The sequence below is a fragment of the Xyrauchen texanus genome, chromosome 19 (genome assembly GCF_025860055.1).
Source record: "Xyrauchen texanus isolate HMW12.3.18 chromosome 19, RBS_HiC_50CHRs, whole genome shotgun sequence".
Lineage (NCBI taxonomy): Eukaryota > Metazoa > Chordata > Actinopteri > Cypriniformes > Catostomidae > Xyrauchen > Xyrauchen texanus.
The window spans coordinates 43,943,415-43,957,876 of NC_068294.1; the positions used below are offsets into that span (position 1 = coordinate 43,943,415).

At 42.4% G+C, this 14,462-nt stretch overlaps 1 protein-coding gene across 1 annotated transcript in view; it reads right to left on the reverse strand.

Moving 5' to 3' along the window:
* Nucleotides 1-798: 798 nt before the first annotated feature.
* The window catches only part of LOC127659583 (macrophage colony-stimulating factor 1 receptor-like), a 32,012-nt gene continuing 18,348 nt past the window's right edge, over nucleotides 799-14,462 (reverse strand). Inside the window, 9 exon segments of the mRNA XM_052149470.1 lie at nucleotides 799-2,696; nucleotides 4,287-4,401; nucleotides 9,949-10,048; nucleotides 12,029-12,140; nucleotides 12,229-12,351; nucleotides 12,586-12,695; nucleotides 12,797-12,879; nucleotides 13,015-13,177; nucleotides 13,277-13,387. Of these exon segments, the coding sequence (XP_052005430.1) occupies nucleotides 2,541-2,696; nucleotides 4,287-4,401; nucleotides 9,949-10,048; nucleotides 12,029-12,140; nucleotides 12,229-12,351; nucleotides 12,586-12,695; nucleotides 12,797-12,879; nucleotides 13,015-13,177; nucleotides 13,277-13,387 (1,073 nt within the window). The 3' untranslated portion in view covers nucleotides 799-2,540.

A 14,462-nucleotide genomic window follows, 5' to 3' on the forward strand; every position in this document is an offset into this window, starting at 1 on the left:
TGTTGTAAATATGAAATGTTTTAAGAGTTGAAAAATCATCAGTATTTATTTAAGTTTCATATTTTGACAGCTCATTTTTCATGCATTAAACAAAATCTTATCACTTAAACGATGATGTGCAGAATGTTTTTCTCTGGTTCACCTCATACATTTAAAGGCATCACAATGACCTTTCACGCTTACTGATAGTGGCACCTGGTGGCTGGGGTTGGTACTGCATGCTAATTGTTTTTTTATTTGAACTTTTTTTTTTATTTTCAAAATTGTAGAATTGTTTTTTTGAGAATATATATTCTCAAAAAACAATTCTATAATTTGAAAATAAAAAAATATATATATTTTTTTTATTTATAATTTTCTTAATCTTTTTTTTTTCAAATTGTAGATTTTTTTTTGTGTGTGTGTTTTCTTTTTACTTTATTTATTTAAAAAAAAATAGATTTTTTTTTACATTTGTTTTGAGAATATATTTTATTAATATATATATTTTTTTGGTTTATAAATTGTAGACATTTTATTTTTTTATTTTTTTAGAATATATATATATATATATATATATATATATATATATATATATATATATATATATTATTTCTTTTTTTTTGTTTTCTTTTTACTTTTTTATTTAAAAGTTTAGATATGTTTCTCTTTTTTTTTGTAGAAAATATATATATTATTTATAATTTTCTTTTACCTTTATTAAAAAAAATGTTTTAATAGTTGAAAAATCATCACAATGACCTTTGACCTCACGACCTCTCTGAAATGAACCACAATTTCACAGGATATTTTTCATGGTTTATTAGTAGCTTTCAGTAATAATTTCTCTAGTTATATAGAAACATATAGAGATAATGAGTAAATAAGCATTTCATATCTGTTACTTTATGGCCGTTTGTGCAAAATCGTCATATTTTAATGCAACAATTGATGAAAAACATTTTATTTAAGGTAAAAAGCCGAGAAATATTCATCAAAATATGATTCAAGAACCCTTTTCAAATGTAAGAATGCATGAAAAACCATGTGCTCATCATCAACTCACAGACTGTGACTTCACTCAGAAATGACGTCATTACGTACTCACCCTCATGTCGTTCAAAACCCCATATTGAAATGATAGCAGGAACGATAACAGCATATCGGTTTTGGGGTAAACTATCACAAGTCCTCTAGAATAAAAGAAAAGGCTTCTCTATCAGCGAGAATGCATTTAACCTTTGACCCCCAGGTCATCTAAAGACATAAGCGGCCGACCGCCTGACCTCAGACACGTTATTGCACCAACAGCATGTCAATGTTTCACCAGTTCTAGGCGTGGAGCGGCTCTCCAAACCCGCGCTGCACTCACGCTATCACTCTTAACCGCCACAATCATCGTGAGAAGCTGTAAAACACTTTGTTTACCGAGTAGGATTGACTGAGAACTGGAGCAGGAGACTCTCTGTTGATGACCTCTGACCTCTCTCCGACACCACCTCATGAACTTCAGAGCAGAAATAATGATCTGCATGAAATGAAATTCTTACTGGATTTTCTGTATCAAGAGGTCGTTTGATATTGTGCAGGTGTCTTTAGACTGTTTGTTTTGCCTTGCTAGATTCAAAAGAACCGACTCATGAGAGTCATTTGTTTGGGAATCTGACTACACTGGTCACGCTGTATGTTTCACACTGTACATAAAAAAACTCACAAGAGATTTAATTGACTCATATACTGTAGATTGAAAATAAAAAACTCATAAGAGTAATTTGTGGTAATTAATCAGTGATGTTGCGGTGCCGCTGAATGGTAACGCGGGAAACTTTGTCAGAGTATTTAAACAGGATGTCCCATCCGCATGGGCGAAAGAAGTCGCATTCAGGAACGGTTAATGTTACTTAAAGTCATGAAAATAATCCGGTTTCGGTATTCTATATATACACACGTTTTATATATATATATATATATAATTTTGTATTTATTTAAATGAACCGGTTATAAATAACAATTTAAATAATGCAACGTATCATTTCATGGCAAGAAATATGTATGGCTGGTAAATACTCTCAATTCACTCATCATTGGCACAACGTTCATTTTGGACCCTGTATGAAGACAACGGTTGCTGTACATCAACACGTTTACTTGGATTGCGAAATCAAAAACACGACGGAACGCAGAACATCTGTTCATTGGAAGCTGCTGCATCAGCAAATAAACCGCAAGTCAAACAAGAGAAGTTCAATTTAACTCAAAACCAAATCTGAGGTTTTACTGTCAACAGATCTATCAGAGAAGTGCAACCGGTTCATTTAAAGCAACACGCCAAAACCAGCAACAAAAGCACACACAGTCAAACAAAACAACACCGACTACATTCAATAAATGTAAATGTTCCCATATAACATCTGTGTCCTGAGTTTAATTTGAAACAACACATTTAAACTTAAGATTGTTTACGTCAGCAACATATCTGACAGACTGTAAAATCACAAGACTGTTTTTGTTGACCAACAAACAGAAATGAAGCGACAGGATTGCAGGAGTTAGTTTGTTTCTCAGCAGAACTGGTAGTTATTCGGTCTCATGAGCGGTCGATCCTCTTCCTCCTGGTCACTTGACGTCTCACACAGCGACTCGTCACACTTCACTGGGTCACATGTCTCCAGTTCTTCTTCATGCACTTCGGATTGGACGTTCTTGTACTCCGTCTGCTGCAAAGGAATGGGACAATTATGGGATACCAATAGTAGTAGTGTGTAGTATGCTACACCGTACACTTGTGTTGTGCTCGTTTGTGTTTCGGCCCACTAAGATTTATGAATGTGTTATTAACACGAGATATGAATGTGTTATATATCGTTAGAAAGGTCTCAGTTATTAAAATGCAATGAGTGAATGTGTTTCTCTCAGAGGTGAGTTTTACTGTTTAAATGATCACACACACACAAATATAATAAACAGGAGTGTCTTTTTGTCACGTTATTCCTTATTAGTTGCTCAAACGTTCATGTAACATAGACAATGACACACATCGTCACTTACAGCAGACTCTCCCGATTCAAACGAGCCCAAACACGACAAAATATGATGAACAGATCCTGAAATATTCCTCAAACAGTGCACATGGAAATATAATGCATGAAAGGGAACTACACACATGTGTGTTTATGTGAGTGTGTGTGTGTGTGTGTGTGTGAGTGTGTTTGTGTGAGTTTGTGTGAGTCTGTGTGAGTTTGTGTGTGTCTGTGTGTGTTTGTGTGTGTCTGTGTGTGTGTGTATTTTTGTGTGTGTGTGTGTTTGTTAATGAGTGTGTGTGTGTGTGTGTGTTTGTGAATGAGTGTGTGTTTGTTTGTGTGTGGGTGTGTGTGTTTGTGTGTTTGTGTGAGTTTGTGTGAGTCTGTGTGAGTTTGTGTGTGTCTGTGTGTGTTTGTGTGTGTCTGTGTGTGTGTGTATTTTTGTGTGTGTGTGTGTTTGTTAATGAGTGTGTGTGTGTGTGTGTGTTTGTGAATGAGTGTGTGTTTGTTTGTGTGTGGGTGTGTGTGTTTGTGTGTTTGTGTGTGAGTGTGTGTGTGTTTGTATGTGTGTGAGTGTGTGTGTTTGTGTGAGTGTGTTTGTGTGAGTTTGTGTGAGTCTGTGTGTGTTTGTGTGTGTCTGTGTGTGTTTGTGTGTGTCTGTGTGTGTGTGTATTTTTGTGTGTGTGTGTGTGTTTTGTGTGTGTGTGTGTTTGTTAATGAGTGTGTGTGTGTTTGTGAATGAGTGTGTGTGTGTTTGTGTGTTTGTGTGTGTGTGAGTGTTTGTGTGTGTGTGTGAGTGTGTGTGTTTGTGTGTGTGAGTGTTTGTGTGTGTGTGTTTGTGTGCGTGTGTTTGTGTGTGTTTGTGTGTGTGTGTGTGTGTGAGTGTTTGTGTGTGTTGTGCAAACACACATCCACTTATGTGTTCATCTAAAGGATTGGGATTCTCCTGAACACTTTATACAACATTATACAATATTTGTGTATGTTGGTGTTTTCAGATATGTAAAACAAAGTCAAGGAATGTTATTCCAATTGGATCAAAATGATCAGAACACAATGTAAGGGTTAACGCTATGATCGAAGTGGCATACTACTCTTAATATTCCCTTAGTATGCAGTATGTGTAGTGTGCACGGTATGTCAAACTTTGCTTGTTTTATGTAAAATTGGACTGAAAATGCAAAAGATCCAGCAATCCAGTCTTTTAATGACCGATACTATTCTGATTATATTGTGAATGTTCCAGGTCTCAGATCAGGTTGATTATACAGTGTGATCTGAGTTTACCTGCTGGTGTAACTCAGGTGCGTCTCCCAGCATCCTCTCGATGAGTTGACTGATCTTACTGAAGGTCGGTCTCTCAGCGGGTTCCAGGTTCCAGCACGTCTTCATGATTGTGTACCTGCACAACATTTCAGTCGGTGAATTCACAAGAACATGAGACTGAGCCAGACTGTATTTCCCCCAAATTAAAAATAAGACAAACCGTCAGCTAGTAAGACAGAATATCACAAAGCAGCTTAAAACAGATCAAAGGCCTTTTGTGGTTTTGTTTACATTTGAATGTTCTGACAATTGGAGTTTGAATTAACGAGCATTCCGTTGGCCCATTCCAACATTCCGTCAATGTAAGTCTATGGGACTTTTTAGATTTTTAATTGTCTGCTGTGCAAAATCCGTAAGTCCGATCAGTTAGAAAAGACAGAGCACTGTACGTATGAACAGCATGAAGGTATGTACCAATTTTGGTGGATTTGGATTGAAAGCTCAAGGAGGGGTCAATGGTCTCATTTTAGACCTAAAACAAGCTTGCAGAATAACAGTCTGCCGGCTTTGTCAAGCCAACATAATAATATTGTTGACATTACAATAATGACAATTTTATGGTGAAAGGTGCTTAACTGTCATGAAAATAAATGTCACAATACAAAAAAATTGCAATGGTCCTAAAAAATAGGCTTAATTTTTATTAAGGAGTTTAGAACAGTAACATGACGTACCCTTCTGTCACTCACTCGACGTTGTGTCGAATGAAGCGACACAAGGGTCCCATATAAAAACGGCACGCACTGACCGTGTTACGTGAACTATTGAGACAGGTGCAAGCAGGCTACTGCGTGCTAGAGGCAACTGTGTCGGCTGCACATAGCCCTACCCAACGCCCCCAAAGAGATGTCACATACAGACCTCAGGTTCCCCGCACCCATGAGGGGGGGAACAGGCGCTACATGAATAGCATGGGAGCAAGCCCGGCAGCCGCGGCCTTCTCTCTCACTATGTCTCTCACATAGGACGTGAAGCTTTGAAATGCATCGGGGAAGGCGGTCTTTCCTAGTCCTATTCTTTCGAAAAGACCTGCGGAGGCCACATCCTGCCCAGTCTAGGGGGAGGTAACATGTGGCAAATACACCACGAGTGTTGTGAAGCCGTACCTGGGAAATGGCGTGGTGGTAGGTCCAGCCTAATGAGGGGGGACTCTACAAGCATGGCGACCGGGGCAGTGGGGCTGCCCAAGGGAAACGCGGGTCCGCTGACAGGGTGACCGTACCGTGGGAAATAAATCACGGGGAGTTTTCCTGAAAAGGGAACTAAGCCCGTGGAGCCCAACCCCAGTACAGAGCACCTGTGACTCGTAGTGGGTCTGGACGTGAATTGCAGGCCAGAAGGCTAGGGATGAGAACATCCAGGGAGCGATGCTTAGTGACTAACCTGGGATAGAAGGCGCACTGGATCAACTTGGTGAAGGGCGCTGTGTGCAAGTGGAACACCCAGTTGGTTGTGCTGCTTACCGAGTTCTACCGGCTTGGACCTGACAAAACACGGGATGAGACCGACTCAATCCTGAGATTTTAAATTCCAGGGGGGGGAGGCTATGAGCGGCGCCTTGACCCAAGGAACCGATCGAGTAGCCGTGAGGGGGGGACAGAGGTTTCCAGTCCAGCCTCACGCTCACAGCGGCCTGGGAAATCATAGCGGACATCTGCTCGTCAGCCTCAGACTGGACACGCAGACCCGAAGGTGGCAGCCCAGATGAGTCATCAGCATCAGACCCCGCTGTGACACTCTCCGATGCAGCGCCGATGTAGTCATCCAATTCCAGGTGCTCAAGGGAGAATGCAGGCTGGTCGCGAGGCGAGCCGCACTCATCCCGAGCTGGGGGAGCAAGCAAGCGTGCCAGGGGACGGGTGGTTCATGGGGATTTACCCGGCGAAACCGATCCTGTCAATATCCCCAAATCGCCTTCATCGCCAGCCGGGTCGTCCTCAATCCCGTGGGAAGAAGGAACGACGCAGGGGGCGGCTCTGCTCCCCTGATCTGGAATATCTCATGCTTCTGTGTCGACCATTCTGGCTACCGAGGGAATTCACAGCGGTCATCATCACAGCTGTGTACATCCCCCCCACAAGCCGACACAGACCGGGCACTCAGGGAACTGTATGGGAGTATAAGTGAGCAGGAAACCGCGCACCCTGAGGCTGCGTTCATTGTTGCCGGGGACTTCAACAAAGCTAATTTTAAAACAATAGCACCAAAATACCACCAACACATAAACTTCAACACATGAGGGGACCGGGTTTTAGATCATTGTTACTCTCCTTTCCGGGATGGCTACAAATCCCTCCCCCCCCCCATTTGTCAAATCGGACCACTCTTCCGTTCTGCTTCTGCCCTCTTACAGGCAGAAACTGAAATGGGAAGCACCCACCCTCAGAACGATCCAGTGCTGGTCGGACCAATCAGACTCTGCGCTACAAGACTGTTTTGATCACGCGCCGTGAACACCGCTGCATCTCTCCCGGACGAACTTAATACATTTTATGCTCGTTTCGAGGACAATAACGCCGCCCTTGCGGAGAGAGCACTTGCAGCTGACGCTTCAGAGGTTGGTTCACTCTCCGTCTCTGTTGCGGATGTAACCCAATCCTTCCAACGGGTGAAAATCCTTAAAGCTGCGGGTCCAGACGGCATTCCGGGCCGCGTCATCAGAGCGTGCGCGAATCAACTGGCTGGTGTTTTCACAGACATTTTCAATCTGTCCCTCTCCCTGTCTGTAGTCCCCACATGCTTCAAAACGTCCACCATTGTGCCTGTACCGAAGCAAGCCACAATCACTTGCTTAAATGACTGGTGTCCTGTTACTCTGACCCCCATCATCAGCAAATGCTTTGAGAGGTTAATCAGAGATTACATCTGCTCTGTTCTGCCCCCCTCTTTGGACCCATTGCAGTTTGCCTACCGCAACAACCGCTCCACTGATGATGCCATTGCATCTACACTACACACTGCTCTCTCCCATCTGGAAAAAAGGAACACATATGTGAGAATGCTGTTTGTAGACTACAGCTCAGCATTCAACACCATAGTGCCCTCCAAGCTTGATATGAAACTCCGGGCTCTGGGCTTAAAAAGCTCGCTGTGCAGTTGGATCCTGGACTTCCTGTCAGGCAGACGTCAGGTGGTTAGAATGGGCAGCAACACCTCCTCATCACTGACCCTCAACACTGGAGCCCCGCAGGGCTGTGTTCTCAGCCCACTCCTGTGTTCCCTGTACACACATGACTGTGTGGCAACACATAGCTCCAATGCCATCATTAAGTTTGCTGACGATACGACGGTGGTAGGTCTGATCTCTGACAATGATGAAAGAGCCTACAGAGAGGAGGTGCACACTCTGACACGCTGGTGTCAGGAGCACAACCTCTCCCTCAACGTCAGTAAAACCAAGGAGCTTGTAGTGGACTTCAGGAGGAAAGACAGAGAACACAGCCCCATCACCATTAATGGAGCACCGGTGGAGAGAGTCAGCAGTTTCAAGTTCCTCGGTGTCCACATCACTGAAGAACTCACATGGTCCGTCCACACTGAGGCTGTTGTGAAGAAGGCTCACCAGCGCCTCTTCTTCCTGAGACGGCTGAGGAAGTTTGGAATGAACCACCACATCCTCACACGGTTCTACACCAGTACTGTAGAGAGCATCCTGACTGGCTGCATCACTGCCTGGTACGGCAATAGCACCGCCCACAACTGCAAAGCCCTGCAAAGGGTGGTGCGAACTGCCAGACACATCATCGGAGGTGAGCTTCCCTCCCTCCAGGACATATACACCAGGCGGTGTGTGAAAAAAGCTCGGAGGATCATCAGAGACTCCAGCCACCCGAGTCATGGTCTGTTCTCACTGCTACCATCAGGCAGGCGGTATCGCAGCATCAGGACCCGCACCAGCCGACTACATGACAGCTTCTTCCCCCAAGCAATCAGACTGTTGAACACTTGATCTATCAGGATCAGTAATTAGCACTGCACTTTATAAGTATGTATGTGTACATTTCATATGTAAATTGTGTTGTGTAAGTATGTTGTTTACTGTAATTGGTATATGTCTCATCACTGTCATGACTGCTATGTTGCTCGGACCTGCACAAAAGAATTTCACCTACTGTTGCACTTGTGTACATGGTAGTGTGACAATAAAGTGATTTGATAGAAAGCCGCGACCGCAACGTTGTCATGGATATGTTCTCGCACTGAGAAAATGAACCATACCATAAAACGCTGCCTGCGTGTGATCGCAGCCCAGGCACGCGAGGCAGCTGTCATGACCGTCAGAAGTGGAACAGACATTTTTAATCTTTTTATTTATTTTAAATAAACAGTCAGCATGTTGTCTGCAGAGCTGTCCTGGCAAATAATCTATAATACAAGATGGTTATGATTTGAGTGTAATTCTTTTCTTCAATTGGTGTTAATTCATAGTTTTGATGAGTAATATTATTCAGAAATATGGATTGTGAGTAATGACTGGGTGTGTTGCAATATCAGTGTGGAGCGGAGGGGGGCGGTGCCGGGTCGGAATATCACGCGCGAGGGATAAAGGCAGCCGGTGACGATGGTTAGAGAGAGAGAGAATTACGGGCATGTCCGTCGTGTGTGTTTGTTTAATATTTGTGTATTTTGAGTTCAGTTTGCATTAAATGATGATTTATGTTGACAAGCCGGTTCTCGCCTCCTCCTTGCCCATCGTAACCCCTTACATTGGTGTCGAAACCCGGGAAGGAGGAGGGATGCCCGTTGCAGTGTCCTCGACACTGCCGTCCACCCAGGGGAGCGCCGCTGCCATCTGCCGGGTGACGGAGTAGCCCGACCGCCCGGATGCGGGGAACGGCCACCATCCGCGGGGCAAGTGGGGACTGGATACCCCGACCGCCTGGAGCGAGGGAGCCGCTGCCGGGGCGGAGGAGTGCCCTGCCATCCCCAGAGACGCGGAGGGGTCGAGGGAGACCACCGTCCGCGAGGGGAGGAGGGAAGAAACTCCCCGACCGCCCGGAGCGGTAGGGCCGCTGCCAGGGGCGCAGGAGTGTCCCCATTTGCTGCTAGAAAAGCGGAGGGGCGTTCTGCCCGCTGAGGGTCGCAGTTTTGACTCCAGTTCGCCCGGGTTGGAGCGGCTGTCGTCCGCCTGAGTGTGGAGGAGTGTTCGAGGACCACGCAACGGTACATCAGAGAACCGGTGAGTGAGCTTTTTCTCTCTCTCCTCTCTCTATCTCTCTCTCTTTCGCACGGTGTTGGCCTTTTCCCTCACCTATTTTGCACGGGACGCAAGGTACACCCCGCCCCAGGGATAGGGGGGGATGTATGTCATGCCGGTGGCACCCCGTCCTGAGATAATGCCGGGAGGAGTGTGGAGCAGAGGGGGGCGGTGCCGGGTCGGAATATCGCGCGCCCGGTCCCCAATCGGCCTGATGAGGCGCTCGAGGGATAAAGGCGGCCGGTGACGATGGTTCGAGAGAGAGAGAATTACGGGCATGTCCGTCGTGTGTGTTTGTTTAATATTTGTGTATTTCGAGTTCAGTTTGCATTAAATGATGATTTATGTTGACAAGCCGGTTCTCGCCTCCTTCTCGCCCATCCTTAACCGTGTTACAATCAGTAATATAAATATCATCTCACTTACATCTCTGGTGATGCAAAGTCCGGTCTGGACATCTGATATCCACATTTAATCATTTTATAGAACTTTGAGTCCACCAGGATGTTGGGATACGGGCTTTTACCTGCAGAAAAATATTACGCCAAATGCAGAGAGTTAGTCAGAGAACTTTTGAGTGAAATATAACAAATATAACCCATTTACCACACTAAACTATACATATATATACATACTCGCATGCCCAATAATTAGGCAATTAAATTACAAAAAGAACGTCTATCAACTCGATTGTTGATTCTCCATTTTTAGAGTAAGTGCAACAAATAAGTAACACAAAATGACAATTAAATAAGTCATTATTTGTGCATCTTTGAGGCTCTTGCTGGCTAGCCAAGCAGTGGTGTACTTGGATGCATGTGAAGGAGCATTGTCCCGCATAAAGATCATGGCCTTCTTGAATGCTGAGGACTACTTCCTGTACCACTGCTTGAAGAAAGTACTTTCCAGAAACTGGCAGTAGGTTTGAGAGTTGAGTTTCAGTCCGTCTTCAACTCGAAAAGGTCCAACTACCTCATCCTTAATGATAGTAGCCCATACCAGTACCCCTCCGCCACCGTGCTGACGCTTGACTCAAAGTGGTGCCATGTGCCCATTAGTGATCCAACCACGGGACCATCCATCTGGTCCATCAAGAGTCACTCTCATTTCATCTGTCCATAAAATCTGTCTTCAGGTATTTCTTTCCCCAATCGTGACACTTCATCTTGTGAATATGTTCAGTCGTATTTCGGTCTTCTTGACCGTGCCCATGTCTCTGAGCACTTGGCACCTTGTACTTCTGGACACTCCAGGTAGGTTGCAGTTCTGGAATATGGTGGTACTGGAGGATAATGGGTTCCTGTTGGCTTCACATTTAATTCTGAAGTCTTTTGCAGTTAATTTGCGCCTTTTCTTCTCCGTACGTTTTTTGCACCCCAGTTGACTATTCGCAACAAAACCTCTGATTGTCCGTTGGTCACGCCTCAATAGTTGAGCTATTTTAAGAGTGTTGCATCCATCAGAAAGGTATTTTACTATATTTGACTTTTCAGTGTAAGTTAAATCTCTTTTTTGGTCCACTTCACCTGAGTTAATGAAGCTGCCTAATAATGATGCACACCTTAATATAAAGTGTTCGTCACTTTGGCCACACACCCCCCCCCCCTCATTACACACATACACACCACCTGAAAATGATTGAATCCAATAAACATTCAAGTTATTTGGTTTGGAGTTGGAAAATGTGCAGGGAAATAATAATAAGATCAGAATACTCACTTGCCTAATAATTGAGGTATTTAAATAAATAATACCTAAAAGTACCATGGTATAATTTTCATGGCATTTAAGCACATTTCCCCCAAATTCTTATTTCAGAAATTACATTTATGCAAATAAATTAATTCATTATATATATATATAGATATGGGTGAAATATATAATAATAATAATATATACTGTTCATATAAATATATATATATATATATATATATATATATATATATATATATATATACATACACACACACAAATATATTTTAAGATTTATGCATTTAAATTTCAAAATCATAAAAAATCATAAATATAACACAGATAATTGAAGTCATTAAATTTATTTAAAAATGACAAAAATATATTTAATGGAATTGTGTTATGAAAATAAAAAGGCATAAATCTTAAATATATCATTTTGGTTATAATTATATATATATAATTTATATACACATTTTTAATAAAATAAAATAAATTTGACCCATATTGAGAGATTTACCCCATTGAACAATACATATGGTGATTGTTCAGTAATATACACATATTTATTATTTTTAAATACACATATTTTAATTTCATAACAAAATACCATCAAATTTAATTAAATAATCTCTAACAAAATAAAATTAAAAAATATACAGTTTTATTAATATATTTTTTTAATTACACAATAAAATTTGATTTAATTTTGATATTAAATTAAAAATGCGTAAATATAAAAATAGGCCAAATATATATATATATAAATACTTTCAGAAGTCACTATATACAGAATTATACTAATGTTTCTCACCCAATGAGAATATTTCCCACAGTAGAATCCCGTAAGACCAGACGTCACTCTGGACGGTATAAACACACTCAAAAATACTCTCTGGAGCCATCCACTTCACCGGAAGACGAGCCTTTAAATATAAAGAGAATATTTCTTTACGTTCTCTTTTAGGGGAAAGGATTTCATTTATGTAGGAATTTCAATGTGTGCTCCCTCACGTTTCCTTTGACCACGTAGTTACAATCATTCATGATGTCTCGTGCTAGACCAAAATCACAGATTTTAGCCACTCGTCTGTCGGTCAGAAGAACATTTCTCGCCGCTACATCTCTGTGAATACACTAGAGAGAGAGAGAGAGAGACACAGAGAGAGAGAGAGAGAGAGACTGTAAGTTTATAATGAATATATCAACACCATCACCAGTTAGACATGAAATGTTTTAGATGAAGTTCTGATTCACTGATGTCATTTAATATATTTATGATGTTTCTTGTTTGTGGTAAAATGTCCTTCAGATGTACGTCACAGTTTTTCCCATCAGTTTGTGAGCTGCAATTTTAGTGCAATGACTCACATTTTTAGCAGCCAGGAAGTCGAGCCCCTGAGCCACCTGATAGGAGAATCTGAGCAGATCATCCATGTCCAATGACCACGAGTCATCTTCCTGTCCCTCCAAAGAAGAACCTGCAACACAAGAGGAAGTGCCTCAATTCCAACAGTTTACATAGATTGCACATTAACTGAAACGTTGCAGATTTGCAGCTCTTTGTGGTGTGTTGACTGACCCAGAATTGAGTTTGCTGGTGTGGATGTTGCCGGTCTCATGTCCAGATAATTCTCAGAGCCGTTGCCGGAGAGCCCGTTGGCACTATCACGATAAAAGAATGAAAACATGAAGGTATTAGGTACTCATATAAACGCTTGTGAAATGAATCTCGCAGTTCATTTTCAAGTACAATCCTCAAATTGACCATCACAGCAGTGTTCATGTTTATAAATGAACCTTCGGAAAAGCTCCCGGTCAGCGGTCATGTTCTTATAATCTGTCGCCAGCTCTGGAATATTCGGAATCGTCATAACGAAGTTCAGGAAGTTCTCTGCTTTGCCACGCAGGAAGTTCAAGAGGTCTCCATGGCAACAGTATTCTGTGATCACCAGTACTGGGCCTGGAAATAAAAAAAACGTCCTCTTATCTATGATATATCTGCTAGATAATCCAGATAAAACTAGCTTCCGATGGTAACTGTGTCTGGACTGATTCTTACCACTGTGTGTGCAGGCGCCCAGAAGATTCACAATGTTCTTGTGTTGTCCGAGGTGACTCAGTATCTTCAGTTCTGACATCAGAGCCTCTCTCTCATCAGGATGAGCACTGGCTGCTCCCAGAATGTAACACAACACAATGATTCACTATTAATTTCATAATTGATCACTATATTCATTTACCATGAATAATAAGGGTTCCCATGAAAATCGAAAAGGAAATATCAGGGTATTTAAAACTGTTTTCCTAAAATTGTATTTCTTTCAATTACATTCCCAGTGGGTCAGAAGTTTACATACACTTTGTTATTTGGGAGCATTTCCTTTAAATTGTTTAACTTGGGTCAAATGTTTTGGGGATCCTTCCACAAGCTTCTCACAATAAGTTGCTGGAATTTTGTCCCGTTCCTCCCGACAGAACTGGTGTAACGGAGTCAGGTTGAGGTCAGGACTTTGTGATGCCACTCCAATACCTTGACTTTGTGTCCTTAAGTCATTTTGCCACAACTTTGGAGGTGTGCTTGGGGGTCATTGTCCATTTGGAAGACCCATTTGCGACCGAGCTTTAACTTCCTGTCTGATGTTTTTAGATGTTCCTTCAATGTATCCACATAACTTTCCATCCTCATGATGTCATCTATTTAGTGAAGTGCACCAGTCCCTCCTGCAGCACCCCCACAACATGATGCTGCACCCCCATGCTTCACTGTTGGGATGGTGTTCTTCGACGTGCAAACATAACAATGGTCATTATGGCCAAACAGTTCAATACTTCTTTCATCAGACCAGATGAAGTTTCTCCAAAAGTCAGATCTTTGTCCCCATGTGCACTTGCAAACTGTAGTCCGGCTTTTTTATGGTGGTTTTGGAGCAGCGGCTTCTTCCTTGTTGAGCCTTTCAGGTGATGTCCATATAGGACTCGTTTTGCTGTGGATATAGATACTCGTCCACCTGTTTCCTCCAGCATCTTCACAAAGTCCTTTGCTGTTGTTCTGGGGTTGATTTGCACTTTTCACACAAACTACGTTCATCTCTAGGAGACAGAATGCGTCTCCTTCCTGAGCGGTGTGATGACTGTGTGGTCACATGGTGTTTATACTTGTGTATTATTGTTTATACAGATGAACGTGGCACCTTCAGGCATTTGGAAATTGCTCCCAATAATGAACCGACTTGTGGAGGTCCACA